The following is a 17,672-nucleotide window of genomic DNA, read 5'->3' as shown; positions in this document are numbered from 1 at the left end:
AGAAAAAGGAGCAGGGACAAAACAGTGCGGTTTCTAAATTGTGCATCGGAGCGCTTCCCAGAGACGCCGAGCGTGGTGTCTAGTCTGCTCGAGGCGAGTGCCTGCTGGGGGAGCGGCGGCGGGTGCCGGGAGGAAAGGCGCAGGGGCACCACGCCGGGGTTTAGCTGCCGTGCCCCCCCTGGGGCAGGGCTGGCCGGGCTCTGCTGTCCCCTGTCCCCTCCAGCCACCGGGTCCCGTGGGTGCCAGCTGCAGCGCCGGGGCTGGCTCCGTTCCTGCACGGCGCGAGGGACCCGCCTGGGAGGAGGACGTCCGCTGGGGAACGGCGCACGGGGATCCCCCGAGGAGCTCTGCAGTTCTCTGGGGACTGAGGCAGAGGGCAGGCATCTCTTCTTGTGATGCACGTCCGTCTACCCAGGGGCGTTTTGAGGCTCCAAGTACAGGACATCATGTCCTGAAGGGCATGGAGAGGCGGAAATAATGCGCCAGGTAGCAGCACGCTCTCTCTTACTGCATCCTTCACGTACATTTACAACTCCGAGTGACTCTGGAGGGCTGGACTGCGGCCGCAAACCCCCTCACACTGGGGACACGGCCCTGCCGAGCACAGCAGCTCTGACCTCTCCTCTTTCTTTCCGCAGATCGAGACGGCCCGGCTGGAGCCGGAGATCGCGATGGCCACCGCCAGCAAGACTGTGGTCTACAACAAGGGGCTGTAAGTGGGAGCTGCGCCCCTTCCCGGCCCGGGAGAGCTGGGGAGGGCCGGGGGAAGCTGGAGATCACGACTGGGATAAAACACAGCAAGGAGACGAAACGAGCGTAGAGCTCAGCAGTAGTAACGTACTGCCCCTCCCGGAGATCGGGGAGCGAACTAACACTTGGGGAGAACTGACACCTCACATCACTCAAAAAGATTAACACTGAAATCGTTTTAACGTAGCCACAGGAGCAACAGCGAGAAATCGCATTCAAACACTTTAGAGAAGTAGCTAAGGAATAATCTCTGAACTTTTAGCACTGCATGGAGGGAAGTTTCCGGGACGTTTCCCCGGCTATACCTAACTACACGAGAGTAGGCTTCACCGAGCAAATCCTGTTCTCAATGCGAATTAAACCCCGGCACTGACGCTGCACAGAAGTAACTCCGCAGAGCCCGGCGGGTGCACGGATTTCGAGTGCCTCACCGGGCGTTTGATAAGTGTCCCGTACCGATTTCGCAGCCGTCCTGCCCCGCTGATCGCGCACGAAAGCAGCTCCGGTGCTGAGCCGTGGGGAGCTCGGTGAGCACCGCGGGGGCACAGCCCGTGCCCCCCATCCCTGCTCCTCCTGCCGGCGGTGCTGGTGGCACCGGCACTCGCTGCACCCGCGGGACTTTGTGTGCCGTGAGCCTGCCCCCAGGCATGGTGGCAAGGGGGTCAAGGGGCTGGAAAGCCAACGTGCCCTGCGTGGGAAGGGATCTTACGGCGAAAACGTGCTTAATTCCTCCTTTTCTTGGCACAGACGTAACAGATGGGGTTTGTCCCACCTAGCGCAGGCGCTCTGCAGGTGAGGCAGTCACTCCAAGCTACCTGGGCGCAGCTGTGTGAGGGGTTCCTGACGCCGCAGCCTCGGGCAGAGGGGCTACCTGCGCCCTGCAGGTGTCCATCCCTCTGTCCATCTCGCTCTTCGGCTGCTCCACTTCGAGGTGCTTCACGTCAGGTGGGACAAACCCCCGGCAGGGCATCAAATCCTGCTCTGTCGTGCATGGACGTGGCTCTGGGGGTGCTTCCTGGGTACGGGAGCCACGTCCCATGCGGGCGCCCGGTCCCATGGCCCAGCAAAACTCCTCTGGCCGCTCTCGGTTGGGTTTGGGGGCATCATTTGGCTTTCCAGTGTCTGTTGCCTGAGGGCAAACCCCAAAGCGACTCGCTGAGGGTCAGGGGAGCAGATTTTGGTCGTGGTTGCCTGGAACGTTGCAGGGACGGAGGCGTGTTGGTGACGGCGCAGCTGAACGCACACGTTGCCATCGTGCCAGTGCCACCTTGTTGGGTTTGGGGGGGGGGTCTGGGGAGGGTGGGGGGAGTGGGGGAAACCAAATTGCCACTGACGCAGAATGTATGCACAAGGATGTGGTGCAATGTTTGGGGGCGGGAGGGCTCGGCCCCCCCGTCTGCTGCTCTCGCTGGAGCCGCACCAGGCCGAGCCGGAGCCGTGGCAGCCCAGCTCCCCCTTCGTTCCCTGGCGCTGGTGGGGGCGCAGAGCTCGTGGAGCTCTCTGCATTTCCACCGGGGTAAGGGACAGCTGGACCTGGCCCAGCAGAGTTCTTCGAATGCACTAGATGAGATGAATGTATGCTCAGCACCAGGTGAGGCCACCCCTCGGATCCCTACAGGGTTTCGGGGGGGGGCTGGCACGATGGCACGGCGGCACCGACAGCGCTGCTGCTCCCCGTGCGAAACCAGCTGCTGAGCAGCACCCTGGGGAGCGCTTCCCTCCGGCACACGGCTGGAGCGCACTTTCCCCAAACTAAATATCTGGGGAAGTGTCTTCTGCCCTCCTGCATCGCCCCGCGATCCCGCTGCAGAGGGGTCGCCCCGAAAACGGGGCTGCGCTGGGTGTGGGGAGGCGCAGAGCGCCCTGGGGTGCTGCAGGATGTGCCTGAAGGGGGGGAAGGAGCTGGTCTTAAACACACACCGGGGGCTGGCGGCGTAGCTGAGCCCAGAGCTGAGCTCCCCAGAAGCCCCCATGGTGGGTTTTGTGCCCGAGCCATTCCGCTGAGATGCTGCAAAGCTTTTTTTATCTCGGGCTTTGGGTTGTGGTTGTTGTTTGTTTGTTTGTTTTTTTTTTGAGGGGGGGAGTGATGGAGACTTCACTTTGTAGTGGGGTGGTTTCTGAGGGGTGGAGCAAGGAGGGAGACGGTGATTTGGTTTTTACATCGTAATTACAGATCAAAGATTTCGCGGCTGTGAACTCCGCTACCTGCCGGGTCTGCAGATGGAGTGAGTAATTTGCAGCACGCACGGCTAATTACGGAGCCGCGCAGGGAAGTAGCTGGGGCCCCGCTCGCTGCACTTCTTTAGGAGAGATACCAGGGGAAAAAGCAGGAATCGGGCAGGTTTTGCCTAGGAAAGGAGCCGGTTCCTGGTTTGTGAGAGGGAAGGGGCGCACGGAGGCTTTTTCCCTGCGCACACTTCACCTGCGGAGCGTTTCGGCTCGCTGCCGAGTTAATGAGCGGAGGGCTGATCCCGCGGCGCACAACGAGGGCTGCGCTGGTTCAGAGGATAGGCTTGGGGTTCGCTGGTACCCCCTGCTCTGTAAATCAAAATCAGGAGGGCCGGGTTCTGCTCCAGGGGGTAAGGACCGGCTCGAGGGGCGGCAGCAGAGCGGTGCTGCTCCCCGACCCAGCCTGTCTCCAGCTGCTGTTCCTTCCAGGCCAGCCGGGCATCCGGAAAGCAAAGAGGGGTCCCCACGGTTTCTAAACTCTGCCAAAATCACCGTGGTTGTTGCACCGCGAGGTACCGCTTGTGCCGGCGGTGCTCGTGGGGTGAGGGCTGTGCCGGGGGGCTGCAGGCCTGGGGGCTTGGCCCCGCACCCCCCAAAACGCCGTGCGGGCTGGAGGGCGCCGTGTGTCCGGCTGTGCGCGCATCCGGGAGAGCGGCGGAGCTGAAACCCAACGCGGGGCTCGGGTCTCCCCTCTGCTGCCCTTCCCCAGGTGTCCCCCGGGCTGTCCCCTCACCTGGGGAGCAGGACAAGGCGTGTGCAGGAGGAGCACCTTTGGTTCCCCTGGGGAACAGGAGAGAGGCAGCGTCCCCCAGCACAAGGGCACCGGGACGCGAAAACAGCGAGACGCTTCGGCACCGCCCGGCCCCTGGCCGCGCACCGGACCCCAAATCCCCAAATCCCCAAATCCAAGGCCGGGATGCTCCCCGGCAGGGCCCGCTGGGGCCACACGGGGTGGCTGGTGTCACTTTTGGGGACCTGCCACGCTCACCCTCGGTGCACCCCACGTGGCAGCCGGCAGGGTTGGCGCTGGGGCTGCGGGCGGGACGTCGGCTCGGCGTCGTGCTCGGCTCTCGGTGCCGTCTGAGGAGTGAGAAGCATGGCACTGGGGAAGCGGTAGCACATTAGTACTGTTTATTAGGACAGCAAATCGTGCCAAAAAAGAATACACACAACGGCTAATGATAACATTATGCACATTCACTTAATAGCTAATTAATCCCTCTGACTTTCCTAATGTACAAAAGGAGCCTTCGGTTTGTGAGAACAACCCAACCATTTGCGTTTATTATTTCCTATAATTGGGGAAGTGGAAGAAATGGGAAGAAAAAAAAAACAACCCCACACACATCAAGTTGTTCACCTCAGCAGATAATAATAATGAGATGATCATCTCCTGTAGTATTTAATTAGAAATGTCGCAGTTAATTGATTTCTTGGATACGTTAATTAAGAAATAATGAGGACCAGGTTGCAGCAAAAGGTGCCAGCAAGGAGTTAAGGTTCCCTCCTGGAAGGGGTGACTGGGGGCTGCTCCCCGAGCTGGCCAGGGACAGCCAGGGGACAGCCACGGGGCTCTGGAGCTGGTGCCCTGGAGCCTGCAGTGGGAAATGGGAAATGGGAAATGGCTCAGCCCTGCCCTCCGCCTGGAGCTGTGGTCATCAGACACCAGCTCTGAGCTCTGCTGGCCTCATCACCTCGGATTTCCCTGCCTGGGGACGGGGGGAACGAGCGGCAGCACCCGGCACAGCAGCCACCCCACAAAGCGTCCATGTCCCATGCCCATGCACCCAAACCTATTTTCTGTGTTTATTTTTTTTTTTTTTGGTGTTCCTGGCCGCTTCTCCCCTTTCCTCAGTTCCTTTGCTTCCCTTCACTCACAGCTCCTTTGCTTTCCACTCCTTGCTCATTTTTTTTTTTTTTTGGCTCTCCATCCCCACGTGCGGCGAGGCAAGGGCGGGTGGCCGCAGCGCTGGGACGGCCGGCGCAGCACCCGGAGGCTGGCGCAGGCACGGGGCCACGCAGCACCCGCAGCCCTCAGGTGACACCGGTGCCACGTGCCGGGGCTGGGGTCGGTCCCTCGGTCCCTGTGAAAGCTCTGCCGTGGGGACCCAGCACCCTGACGACCGGGGCCGAGCAGCGAACAAATCGTTCCGGCCTGGAAATGGGCTCCAAGCGCTCCTGGCACCGCCGGGTGCCCGCAGCCCGCGGCACCTCCCTGCGTCCTTTTCGGAGCCGTCCCCTTCTGCCGTGGGATTTTGGCGGTGGGGCTGCTTCGTGTCGGCCTCCTGCGCCCCGCAGCCCGCGGGCATCGCCGCCCGGCCACGTCTTCCAGCCGCTGCCGCGCGCACCCGGCCCCCAACCGCGCCCCGGTGTGTGTGTGGGGGGGGGGGCCCCTTTTTTTAACCTTCTCGATGGATTTATCGACCGCGACGCTTTATGTAACACTTCCATGCGTCTGGAATAAAAGCGTTTAAAGACTTTGCCTCCTGTGGCAGGCGTCCTTGCTGCGTGGGGGCAGGCGGGGAGGGACGGAGGGGGCTGCGGGGCCGCGGGACCCTTGGGGCTGTGCCACGAAGCGCGGGGCGCGGCGCGGGCTTGGCCTTCAGACGCCTTGAAAACACAAACTCTCGTCGTGCTGCTTGGCCGGGGAGCTGCTCCGGGGACGGGGCTTCTCTCTGCACGTGGGGAGAGGGCTGCCCCTTCCCAAAGACCAGCAATTTTTATCCTATATATATGTGTGTGTGTGTATATATAATATTGGTATATGATATTTGTGCATATATAATATTGGTATATAATATTTGTGTATATCAAATAATATTTGTATATATACTTGTATATATCATATATACACATATTTGCATATATATAATATATAACTACTATATTTGCATACTATATATGTATATAATTGTTAAAAACATCCTTCCCCCACACCCTGGTGGGATGCAGGAGGGTGCCCGACCCTTGTGTCGTCCCCCCCCCAAAATCCCTCCTCGCTTGGGGTCCACGCGTGCCCAGTGCTGGAGGGGGGGGGTCCCCGGGCAGCCCCCAGCGCCCCGCTTCCCGTCGGGCCGGGGCATTCCTGGTGGCTCTGGGGCTGCCTCTCCCTCGACATTCAATCCCCGGTGCAGGTGCGAGGGGGCTGCCAGCCCCGAAGCCGCCGCATACCTGGCATACCGGCGGCCCCCCCGGCGGAGTCGCGGGTCCCCCACCCCCAAGGGAGCAGCCCCCCCTCTGCTGCTGCTCTCCCACCACCGTCCTCACCCCGCGGCGATGCCACCGCGGCGGGGACGCCACCCGTGGCCGGTGACGCCGGCATCCCGGCGGCCACGTCCTCGTGGGGTGCTCCTCGGGCGGGCGAGGGGGGACGGGGGAGGCAAGGAGACGTGGCTGGAGCGCATTTTGCTTTTTTTATTTCCACGCAGTAACACACACGCTACGGCTGCTGACTACCTACGACGGTGAACGCACGCACACAGGCACAAAAATAAAAGAATAAATTAAAACGGAACCGTGTAAGAACGGAACGAAACAGAAAAAAAAAAAAAACACGACGACAGAGAAAGGAGGAGGGGGGAGAGGGAGGCAGGAAAAAAAAAAAAAAAAAAAAAAAGAAAAAACAAACAAAAACCAGGGCTGGGCACATTGAGCTTCTAGGTAGGACGCTTTGATTTGATCTCATGGCTGACGGGCGGCTTCCAGCGCGGAGGAGGATGCGCGGTCGTGTCCCGGGGCGCGGGGCCCTGGCAGCCTCCTCTTCCTCCTCCTCGGCTCGGGCGGGGGCTTCCCAAAAAAGCGCCCCCGAGGGATGCCCCAGGCACCGCGGGACCGGGCGGCGGGGGGGAACGGGGTGCGGGCCCCGGCGGGGCCCCCGGAGGACCGGCGGCGGTGGCTTGGGCGGTGGCGTCCCTAGAGTTCGCGTGGTGGTGCCGCCGCGCGTGTCCCCCCTTCGTCCCCCGGGTTCCTCTCCATGGTGGCTGCACCAGGAGCCTGTCCCTGCCTTAGTCGTTGGAGGTGACGTCGATGTCTTCTCCGCTCGACTGCTTGGTGGCGAGGCGCCATCGGTTGATGTGGTGGGAGCCTTTCTTCTTCTGGTCCGAGTCCGGCCCTTCCTCCTCCAGCTTCTGCCGTTTGTATTTCGTCCGCCGGTTCTGGAACCACACTTTCACCTGGGGGAGAGCGAGGAGAGGACAGGCGCTCGCTGGGGTCCCGGCACCGTGGGACCCCAGCGGTTCCCATTCTCCATTTCCCCTGAAGAGCGGCCACAAAGAGGTCCCGGTCCCTGCGGGAGCGTTCCCAGCCCTGCCTCGGTTTCCCTTCCCGACCCTTCCCCTGCTGCGGTTCGCAGGATGGGACCGGGTGCCCAGCACCCTGGTGCCCGGTGCCGTGGGTGGCTCCGACGGCCGCCTGGAGGTCACACGGAGCCAGCCCCGCACATCGTGCCCCCAGGCTGGGGTGGCATCGCCAGGTCCTGGCCCTGCTTCAGCTGCGGGTGCAGCCCGACCAAGCCCCTCGCCTCCCCGGGCCAATAAAATGGGGCAATAACCGGCATTTTGGGGCTTGGCCCATCGCACGGGTCCGTCGCTTTGTGCCCCCCGTGCGCAAAGCCCGAGGGAAGGGTCTGAGGCTCAGGCTGGAGTGCAGAGAAGCAGGGAGCTAGCCTAGAGGATTAATTTACAGCATTTAGGTGTAAGGAAAGCTTTTTCCACCACCAGGCTGCCCCAGAGGCAGCGGCGTCTCCGCGCTCAGGGGCAGCTCCTGCGAGGGACGCGGCACCACGGGCACGGCGGCCGACTCAGGGCGCTGAGATCAGCCGGGAATTCGGCGGCGCAGGGGGGTGCTGGCAGTGCTGGGGGGGTGCTGTGGGGTGCTGTGCGGTGATGTGGGATGCTGAGCAGTGAAACGTGCGGTGCTGTGGGACCCTGTGAGGTGACCGGGACGCTCTGCGGTGATGCGGGATGCTGTGCAGCAGTTTGGGATGCTGAGCACCGGTGCGGGATGCTGAGCAGTGAGCAGTACAGTGACGTGGGATGCTGTGCAGCGATAAGGGATGCTGAGCAGCTCTGCGGGATGCTGAGCAGCGCTGCGGGGATGCTGAGCAGCTCTGCGGGATGCTGAGCAGCCTGCAGGATGCTGCCCAGCCTCGCGGGCCCTGGCAGGACACTAGGTGCCGCTGCTCGGCCGCCGATGCCAGCCCCGCGACGCAGCGGGTGGGAGCGATCACCCGCACCGGGCACCTCCCGGATCGTGCCCCCCCTTCATCCCCACTCCTCGGGCACCGCTCCCAGCCCGTGCTCGCCTCCTGCTCCTGGGGGGGGGGGGCTCTCAGGAGGCCGAGGTCATCCCTCAGCCCCTGATTCCCAGGGGAGCGAAGCCCTCCCGGCGCGCAGGGGGGGCACTCGGTGGCTCCGAGGCGCACTCGTTCCACCGAACGGCCGCTTTATGGCACCGCAGCCTGTTATAACCCCCAGACTCAAACCATTTGCTTCCCTCGCTTTGGGGCATTTCTCGAACAATACCGAGCCGGCGCCTTTCATTCACCAACCGCAAAGCACTTTGCAAACTTTAATTAAAGCTCCCAGCCCTCTGGGAGCGGGGAAGTTGCCTTATCCCTGAGGCAGAGCAGGGGAAACCAAGGTATAAAGCGATTAAGCTGCTTGGCTGAGGCTCTGTGGCAATCAGAGCCGGGTGCGAGGCATCTCCCGAGTCCTCCCGAGCGCCGTCCAGCTCGGAGGACCCTGTCCCGACGCCATCCCACCCGCGGAGGCTGCGGGACTGGGGGAGTTTCTCAGCTGGATGGAGCCACAGCACCTTGGCCCTGGGGTTCCTGGCCCCAAAAGCTGCAAGGAGAGCGGCGTGAGACCCCCGCAGTGTGAGACCCCTGCAGGGGGAGACCCCTGCAGCATGAGACCCCAGCACTGTGAGACCCCCCCCAGGGGGTAGCTGGGGATAACCTGCCCCCTCGGAAGCCCCATCCCAGGTTTAAACCCCCAAGCAGGGGGTTTGGCCCTTCCCAAACCCCCTCCGCGTTAACCATTGGAGGTCTGTGTGGCTCCAGCAGACGTCCTGCGGCTGTCCCTGCCCCCAGGCCCCCGCTGTCCCCCCCCGGGGCGGGCTCACCGTCCCACCCGCAGCACGCTGTGCGCGCACACCCCGCACGTTACCGCCGCCGGGCGATGACGGCAAGCCCACGTCCACCAAGAAACCCCGCTCTGCCTCGGGGTTTTCTCCCAGCCCTGCTCGCACGAGGCCGACAGCACCCGGAGAGGTGGCTCTGCGGCGAGGCTGTCCCCAACCCTTCGGGCTGGCCGCGTGTCCCCAGCAGCCCCGGGCCGGGAGCGGTGCTGTCGGTGTAAGCACGAGGCTCCAGCAGCAGCATTTCAGCTGGAGGAGCTCTGCGGCAGCTGTGACCCCGGGACCAGCCCCGCTGTCACCCCCTCGTGCTGGTGCTGTCACCTCCAGGGTCCCCAGCTGGGACCCCGATGGCGCAGGTGATGCTGCACCCGCCGGTGTGCGGCGCAGGAAGCCCCGCTGCCATGCCACAAAGCCCCAGCCAGGCTACGCTGCCTTTTCTTTTAAAAACACCCCAAAACTCGGCAGTTTGCCTTAGTGAGACACGAGGGCTGGGAAGGGAGCGCCCCAAAAGCGAGGGCACCAAAGCAGGACTGCCCATGCTCGGCACCTTGCTGCTCCGTGCCCAAGAAGCATGCCCCCTGCTCGGGAACCAGGCAGAACCGGGGGGCTGTGCTGTGCACCCCTGCGAGCCGAGAGCCGTCTTATAGGGACGGTCCCCAGCTGCCACCTCGTCCCCTTTGGAGGCCCCCAGGCTCCTGCTGCCTCCCCTACCCCTGTTTTCCCAGCCTCCAGGTGTCCTGCCGTGGGGACACCACTCTGCCGCCGTGTGAATCCAAGGAGGGGAGAGCGGGCAGCCCGTGTTACGGAGCTGTCGGGGGGCTCCAAATTTCCCCCCGGGAGCTGCGGCCCCAGCAGGGCGCAGGGAACCCGGCCACCCACCCGCCCGCCCGCCCCTGCAGCGCGGCCGCCCTCCGGGTTTATCTGCGTCCCATCTTTCTCCTCCTGTAACTTCCAGGCATCCGCTGGCAGCGCACGGTCACGGGGCCGCTCTGTCAATGATTACCGGCACCGCCGCTCGGAGCAGCCCCGGCCCACGGGGGCTGTGGGGCAGTCAGCCCTGCAAGCGGGACGCCGGGGGGGGGGGGACGGGACACGGGGGTCACACACGGCATCACCGCAATCACCCCGCGCCTCGCAGCGGGGCAGGAGCCCGGCGCTTCGGGCAGGGGACCCCGCGTGGGGTTTCCTCCAGCGCTGGCTCCACGTGCTGCCGGCGATGGGGAGGCTTCAGCCTGCGGCGTGCAAGGATTTCGCACGAGGCCTGGTTGTGCAAAATTAACTCGGCAAAGTGATTTCCCAGCCCGGCACGCTCCCGTGGCCGGCGACGCCAGACAACCAGGGCGGCCTGATGCCACCGGCGATGGGCACGGTGCTGTCACCGCCCGCGCCACCCAGCCCGGCACGACCCAGTCCCCGTGTCCCGTCCTGTCCCACGCTGCCCGGCACACGCACGCCGTCTCCCCGTGTCGCACCAGCCCCACACACGCACGTCCCACGCGCCCCGCGGGCCCGGTTACGTGGCACACGCTGTCCCCACGCCTCTGCGTCATCCCAGCACACGCACGCCCCGCGGCCAGCTCCTCTCGCGCCGTGCCCCCCGGCTTCATCCCACTACACCCCTGTTTGCCGTGGGCTGCTCGCCGCCGCTGCCTTTTCTCCAAAACCCCTTTTTCTTTTTTTAACCTCTGCCTGTCGTCCCAGGCCTAGGCAGCACCTTGGTGGGAGGAGGGCTGGGAAGGGGTTAATCACCTGTCCCCACCGCTCCCCCCATGGCCCACGGCGGTTCCTGCTGCAGGGAGGACACCGGGACCCTTTTCACCTCCCCCGGGGCTGCTCCAGGTGTTGCCGGACCCGGCTCGGCACCACCAAGCTGCCCTTTGCAGGGGAAAAGCAGCCGAGAAAGCGGGGGCCAGGCCCAGCAGCCCCACTCGGCCCCTGCGCACAGCTCCAAAACGAAAAAAAAAACCTCATCCACACACCACTTGGGACACACGACGGGGCACGGGTGGAGGCACGCCTGGTGCGATGCCACCGCGTTGCACGGAGCACAGCGGTGGTTTTAGAGGGGTTTGTGGGGCTCTGCAGCCCCTGCCCGCACCACGAAGCAAGGGGGTGACAGCAGCACGGCCACAGGGTATAAAATCTGTTGGGTAACCACCAGCAGCCCCTGGCTGCCTCCCCCTCCCTCCGGTCCTGCTCAGTCTGTGCCCGGTCCCACACCGCAGCCCTCTGCACGGCTGGGTTATTTCCCTCTGGGTAATTAATAGAATATTTAAAACGTCTGTATGTAATATATATATAAATATTTATCTCTACAAATATATCTAAACAATACATAATATAGAGACATATTTTAAGGCACAAAGCTGGGAGGGAGGAGGTTTCCCTGCAGCCGCTCTCTGCTGCGCCCTGGTCCCGGGGCCGAGGCTCCCCCCGTGCACAACGACCCGGCGGTGCCGCAGCTTCCCCACGACGAGGAGATACGGAACTAAAAACCAGGCTGCAGCGTGTAAAAATACATATATTGCCTCTCTCTGCGATTCTGCTCATGCAGGCGGATTTAGAGACGGATGCCTCTGCTTTCTCCCAAGCAATTGCGCTTAGGCTCGGGGCAATGGTGCAAAACGCGAGGGGCTCTGAGCGCCCCCGGGCACCCCGCAGCTGCCCTTCCCGCCCAGGCAGGCTGCTGTTTGTTCTTTGACCTTGCGGGTTTTTTTAATATTTTTTTTTTTTAGCACCGTTTTCAGCCCCGAGAAGTGGCCGAAGCAGCACAGGAAGGCGAGAGGGGGACGGAGCCGGGGTGCCAGCTCCTGCCATGCCCTGCTTCGGGGCTGCATCCCCGAGACGCGGTGCCCTTACGGGGCTCGGTCCGTCCTCCCGGCTGCCTGCTTTTGGTTACATCTCCTGGTGCTGCGGCCGCCCGCTGTCCCCGTTACAGGGAATTTTCCCTGCTAACTTCCCTCTCGCCGGGCTGCATTTGCAGGTTTTGCTCGCAGCCGCTCGCGCCGAAGTCGGCGGAGCCTGGGCGAGGACAAGGCAGGCGGCTGCGAGGAACACCCACGGCTCTGCCTTCAGTTTCCAGTGGAATGAATATATTTTATTTTCCATTAAATGGATACGGAAAACGGGCCAAATTAACAGCCAGAATTTGGCAGAAACTCTCCCCATTGACTCCATTACTGGATACCAGGAGAAGCGGCGTGCCTTCGCCCGGGGTTTTGGGAGCAGCAGCGTGCGGGGCTGCTCGGCCCCAATCCCCCTGTTTTCCCCTGGCACCATACGCTTTTCCTTTCGCCTTCATCCCCCTGTCCTCCTGGGCTTCCTCATCTCCTACACTGAGGGCCTGTGCGATGTCTTTTCTAAAATCCGAAAGCTGCAGCTAAACAAGCCCTGGGAGCGAGCACCCTCCGCGGGCACGTTTCTTTGCACCGTCCTGAGTCCCGCGCGCCGCTGTGGCTGCCCGCAGACCCCAAAACTGGGCCGGGTTAAGGCAGATTTTTACAGCTCTCTGCCAAAGGGGTGACACCGCTGCTGCTTTGGTCGCTGGATTTTTAAAAACACATTTGGCACGCAGCAAAACACCCGAGCAAACAAGGAATAACACTGGAAAACGACTCCGACTCGAGAGGGGGGGGGGAAACCTGCGTCCCTACCCAAGCCCCAGCCCCGCCGCGCAGGGCCGTGATGCCAAAACACTGCTCGGCCAACGGCAGCAGCTTCCCGCCACCAAAAAAGCCCACCCTGACCCCAAAACCCTGCGCAGCTCCAGCACAATTTCCGTGCACGATTCCTGGAGACAGGAGCCGGGATTTCGCCCGGCGCAGCCCCGGCCCCGAGCGGTTTCGGCGCGGAGCTGCTGCCGGCCGTGCCGGGCCGTGCCGTACCTGGGTCTCGGAGAGGCTGAGGCTGCTGGCCAGCTGCTTGCGCTCGGCGCCCACCACGTAGTGGTTCTTCTCGAAGGCCCTCTCCAGCCGCAGGAGCTGGGACGGCGAGAAGGCGGTGCGGATGCGCTTGGGTTTGCGGGCAAAGGGCCCGTGCAGGAGCAGGCTCTCCTGGGACACCTCGCTCCCTGCGGGCAGAGCAGCAGCGTCAGGCCCCGCGGCGGCACCCCCGGCACCACGAGGGATGGGGTCCTGGGGGATCGGGGGGGGGTCTGGGGGGCAGGTAGGGATGGGTGGGAGCCCCCCCGGCACCGCGGTGATCCCGCCTGGCTCGTCTCCTTCCCGGCTGGGCACGGGGCAGAGCAGGAGGGGAAGGGGATGGGGGAGAGAGAGAAGGAAAAGGGGAGAGGGAAAAGGCACGGACAGAGCCGGGGAAGGAAGACAGCAGGGAGAGAAATGGGGTGAAGGGGGAAAAGAAGAGCAGAAAGAGAAAGAAGGACTAAGAAATGTGAGAGGGGGCTGAGCAACTGGGAAAGTCAGGATGAAAAAAAGAAAGAGAGACAAGAGGGGAAAGGAAGGGGAGAAAGTGAGAAATCAAAAGGAAAAAATTGGGAGAAAAAAGAGGAAGGAAAAGGAAAGGGGGATAAAGAGAAAGAAAAGAGAAAGAAGGAAAAAGAGAATGGGGGGAAGAAAAAGAGACAGAAAGGAAAGAAAAAAGATAAAGAAAAATTTAAAAAGGCAAAGAAAAAGGAAACAGACAAAGATGGAAAATCTGAAAGACAGACAGAAAGACAGACAAAATAAAGAGAAAGAGAAAGAAATAAAAAAGTGAGGGGGGTGGAACTAGGCGATCTGTAAGGTCCCTTCCAACCCAAAGCACTCTGTGACAGACAGAAGGAAAAATGCTACGGGAGTGAAGTGAGAGAGGGAACGAGACTGAGGCCAGAGGGAAAGTCAGAAAGAGAGAAAGGGAAAAATAAGACAGAAAGAAAGGAAACGAAAGAGGAAGAAAAGAGGGAGAAGAGAGAGAAAAGAGAAAAGAAAGGAAAGGAAGGAAGGAAAGGAAGAAAAGAAAGGAAGGAAGGAAGGAAGACAGAAAGACAGAAAGAAAGACAGAAAGAAAAAAAAAGAAAGAAAAAAAGAAATGGAAAGGAAATTTAAAAAGGAAAGAAGGAAAAAAAGAAAATAGGAAAAAAAGGAAAAAAGGAATAAAGCAAAAGAAAAATGAGAAAGAAAAAGGATTAGAGGACCAGGCAGCGAGACGGAGGGACGGACGGAGGGACAGGCGCGGCAGAGCCCCGCGGGGCCGGCAGCACCGGGGGAGCCGCTGCGGGCACTGCGGGGCCGCACCGGGAGCTGCTGCCGCCGGCGGGGCTCGGGCTGGAAAATGGGGTACGGGGCTGGGGGGACAGGGGCAGGAGGGGAGAGGGGCAGGAGGGGAGAGGAAAGGAGAGGGAAGGAGAAAAATTAGGAAAGGAAAGGAAAGGAAAGGAAAGGAAAGGAAAGGAAAGGAAAGGAAAGGAAAGGAAAGGAAAGGAAAGGAAAGGAAAGGAAAGGAAAGGAAAGGAAAGGAAAGGAAAGGAAAGGAAAGGAAAGGAAAGGAAAGGAAAGGAAAGGAAAGGAAAGGAAAGGAAAGGAAAGGAAAGGAAAGGAAAGGAAAGGAAACAGAGACAGGACACGGCGAATGGAAAGAAGAAAGGAAGGGAGAGAGTTAGAAAAAGACGGGAAGAGAATGAAGAGGAAGGCAGGCAGAGAAAAGTGAACAATTAGGAAAGGATTTTTTTTTAAAATTCGAGAAAGAAATTAAGAACAAAAATAATGAAAGAGAAAGGAAAAGAAACAGAGAAAGAAACAGAAAAAGAGAAAGAGAAAGAAAGAGAGGAGGAGAGAAAGGGAGAAAGACAGAGAGAGAGAAAGAGAAAGAGAGAGAAAGAGAGAGAGAGAAAAAACAAGAAAAAGAAAGAAAGAAAGGAAGAAAGAAATGGAAAGAAGGAAAGGAAGAAAGGAGGAAAGAGAAAGAAATAGAGAAAGTGAGAAAGAAAAAAAAGAAAGAGACGGAGGAGAGAAAGAGGGAAAGAAGGAAAGCAAGCAAGACGGAAAGAAAGAGCAGAAGGAAGGAGAGAAACGCGAGCCCAGCCGGCGATCGGCCCGCGGGAAGCAGTCCCCGCTCCGCGCCCCGACCCCGACCGCCCGCGCTGCGCCCCCAGCCCCGGGGGGCTCCGGGCCCCGCGGCGCTGCAACAGGTGGGGGCCGGCGGCGCTCTGGGGGCTCCCCGGCACCCCCCGGACCCCCGAACCCCCCCCCGGACCCCCTCCCGGGTCTCCCCCGGCTCCGCGGCTCACCTTGGAAGCGGTGCCCGAAGAAGCGGTTGCGCAGCACCCAGGGGTAGAAGTTGAGGGGGTCGCGGTGCTGCGGCCCGAAGAAGGGGTGCGGGGGGGGCAGCGGCGGGGGGCCCACGGGCAGCGCCGGGTGCCCCACGGCCTCGGGGAAGACGAGCTCGGCGCTGCCGTACAGGGCCCGGCCGGCGGCGGCGGCGGCCCCCTGGAAGCCCCCCGGGAAGGAGTCGGCGGCGGGGCCGGGGCCGGGGTAGGGGAGGGCGGCGGGGCGCAGGGGCTCGTCGGGGCTCAGCGGGGTGTCCTTGGCCACCAGGGACTCGATGGTGAAGCAGCGCTTGGCGGACGGCTGGAACATGGTTTGCGCCTGGGGGGGCCGGAGCGGGGCCGGTCCTGCGGGTGCGCGCCCGGCTGCGTGTGCGTGTGCGCGCGTGTGTGTGTGTGTGTGTGTGTGTGTGTGTGCAAGAAACCTCCCCCCCACCCCCCCGGGCACGCACGCACACACACACATGCACACACACACGCGCGCACCCCCGCCGCCCACCCGCGGGCTGCCGGCAGCCCCCGCACCCCGCACCCAGCACCCCGCACCCCTCACCCTGCACCCCACAACCCGCACCCCGCACCCTACACCCAGCACCCCCAGCACCCCCTCGCCCCCGCACCCAGCACCCCCAGCACCCCCCAGCACCCCCTCACCCCCGCACCCCGCGGACCCCGCAGCCCCCGGCCCGGCTCGCCCTACAAATACGGCCGGTACCTGGGGCGGCCCGCCCGCCTGGGCGGCCTCACCTGCGGGGCTGGGGGGGCTGCGGCTGGGGCTGGGGCCGGGGCCGGCGGCGGGGAGGCGGGGGGGGGAGGTTGGAAGGAAGGGGTGGGGGGGGGAGGCAGAGAGCGCCTGAAAAACCGGCCTGGAGCCGCCGCCGGCGAGCCCACAAGTTGGGGGAACGCGGCTGGGGATGGCCGGGGGGGGTCCCCGCCCGCCCCCCCCCCTCCCTTTTCCCCGGAGCCCCCCCTCCCCGAGGCTCCCCGCAGCCCCTCGGGGGCCGGCTGCAGCCCCGCGGGTCCCGGTGGGATGGGGAGGGGGGGTTAAAGGGGGGGGGGGGGAGGTGAAGCCCCCCCCCCCGACCCCAGCACCGCCCCCCTTGCCCGCCCGCCCCCCCCCCTCTCCGAAGGCGCCCCCCCCCCCCCCCCAGCTCGCAGCCGCCGGCAGCGGCGGACAAAAGCTCTTCCCACGGGTCCGATCCTGCGCGGGGAATAAAAACAGCGTAAATAAAAAAAATAAAAAATCAGAGTCACCGTAATAATCACGATAATAAAACCCAGCCGCTTGGGGGGGGCGCATCGTGCCCGTGCCCCCCCCACCCCCAAAGCGGTTTGGGGGGGGGGGGGGGGGGGGCGATGCTCAGCACCTCGGCGGGCCCGTCCCGAGTTCACTCCGCAGTTTGGCTCTGCTTCGGCGCGGAGGGAGGGGGCTGCCTCCCTCCCGCACAAAGGGGGCTGAAAGTCTATTTTCCACTTGGCTGGGCCGAAATGCCCCGCGCCGGCCCCCGCGGGTCCCCCGCTGCACCCCCCCCCCCAAACCGCCCCCCCCCCTCCCCGGGGTCCTGCGCCCACCCGCGGGACCGGGCAGGATGGGACCCGCGGGACGGAGCCGGCGGGGCGCAGCCTTGGCGACGCCGCAGCGCCTGGCCCTGCCCGTTTATTTTATTTCATTTTATTTTTTATCATTATAATTTATTTTTTTTTTTCCTCCGAGGAGGCGAAAAGAGAGGGAGAAAAAAAAAAAAAAAAAAAAAAAAAAAAACCTCTCGGCGTTTTTAAATGGGCGTTCGCGGAGAAACGGGGAGGGAGCGCGGCTGGGGCGGAGCGGGGCGCACCTGGAGGGAAGGGGAGAAGGGGAAGGGAAAAGGGGAGAGGGGAAGGGAAAAGGGGAGGGGAAGGGGAGAAGGGGAAGGGAAAGGGGAAAAGGGGAAAGGGGAGGGGAAGGGGAAAGGGGAGGGGAAAATGGGGAAAGGGGAAAAGGGGAAGGGAAAGGGAAAAAGGGGAAGGGAAAGGGAAAAAGGGGAAGGGCAAGGGGAAAAGGGGAAGGGAAGGGAAGGGAAGGGAAGGGAAGGGAAGGGAAGGGAAGGAAGGAAGGGAAGGGAAGGGAAGGGAAGGGAAGGGAAGGAAGGGAAGGGAAGGGAAGGGAAGGGAAGGGAAGGGAAGGGAAGGGAAGGGAAGGGAAGGGAAGGGAAGGGAAGGGAAGGGAAGGGGACGCGGGGACAGCGCTCGGCTCGGATGCCGTGCGCCCGCTGCAGCGTTTAATTCCACCCAGCTCAGCTCCGCTCCGTGCCGCCCC

General features: G+C 62.4%; 2 protein-coding genes across 4 annotated transcripts in view; one reads left to right on the top strand and one right to left on the bottom strand.

Moving 5' to 3' along the window:
* Positions 1-5,862, top strand: part of SFXN5 (sideroflexin 5) — a 96,112-nt gene extending 90,250 nt beyond the window's left edge. For all 3 annotated transcript variants that reach the window (XM_066997048.1, XM_048081560.2, XM_066997049.1), the window contains one exon: positions 639-5,862. In XM_066997048.1, the coding sequence (XP_066853149.1) occupies positions 639-716 (78 nt within the window). In that variant the 3' untranslated portion in view covers positions 717-5,862. The remainder of the gene's footprint in view (positions 1-638) is intronic.
* A 915-nt stretch (positions 5,863-6,777) lies between these two features.
* On the bottom strand, positions 6,778-15,835 carry EMX1 (empty spiracles homeobox 1). The gene is made up of 3 exons (XM_066997050.1): positions 15,341-15,835; positions 13,002-13,186; positions 6,778-7,151 (listed from the first exon to the last, which is right to left on the bottom strand). The coding sequence occupies exons 1-3, from the start codon at positions 15,687-15,689 to the stop codon at positions 6,984-6,986; spliced, it is 702 nt and encodes a 233-aa protein (XP_066853151.1). The 5' UTR covers positions 15,690-15,835; the 3' UTR covers positions 6,778-6,983.
* Between the last annotated feature and the right edge of the window lie 1,837 nt (positions 15,836-17,672).

Source organism: Anser cygnoides, chromosome 4, assembly GCF_040182565.1.
Source record: "Anser cygnoides isolate HZ-2024a breed goose chromosome 4, Taihu_goose_T2T_genome, whole genome shotgun sequence".
Classification (NCBI taxonomy): domain Eukaryota; kingdom Metazoa; phylum Chordata; class Aves; order Anseriformes; family Anatidae; genus Anser; species Anser cygnoides.
Note: the sequence above shows the minus strand (reverse complement) of the source record. Positions and strands in the feature narration are given on the sequence as shown.

What these genes read in the sequence shown, in the direction of transcription:
- EMX1 (XM_066997050.1), bottom strand. Translation starts at nt 15,689, where the DNA reads ATGTTCCAGCCGTCCGCCAAGCGCTGCTTCACCATCGAGTCCCTGGTG. An exon ending in CTTCGGGCACCGCTTCCAAG is followed by an intron (nt 13,187 to 15,340) that starts GTGAGCCGCGGA and finishes CTCTGCCCGCAG; the next exon opens with GGAGCGAGGTGTCCCAGGAG. An exon ending in TCAGCCTCTCCGAGACCCAG is followed by an intron (nt 7,152 to 13,001) that starts GTACGGCACGGC and finishes GCTCTCCCCCAG; the next exon opens with GTGAAAGTGTGGTTCCAGAA.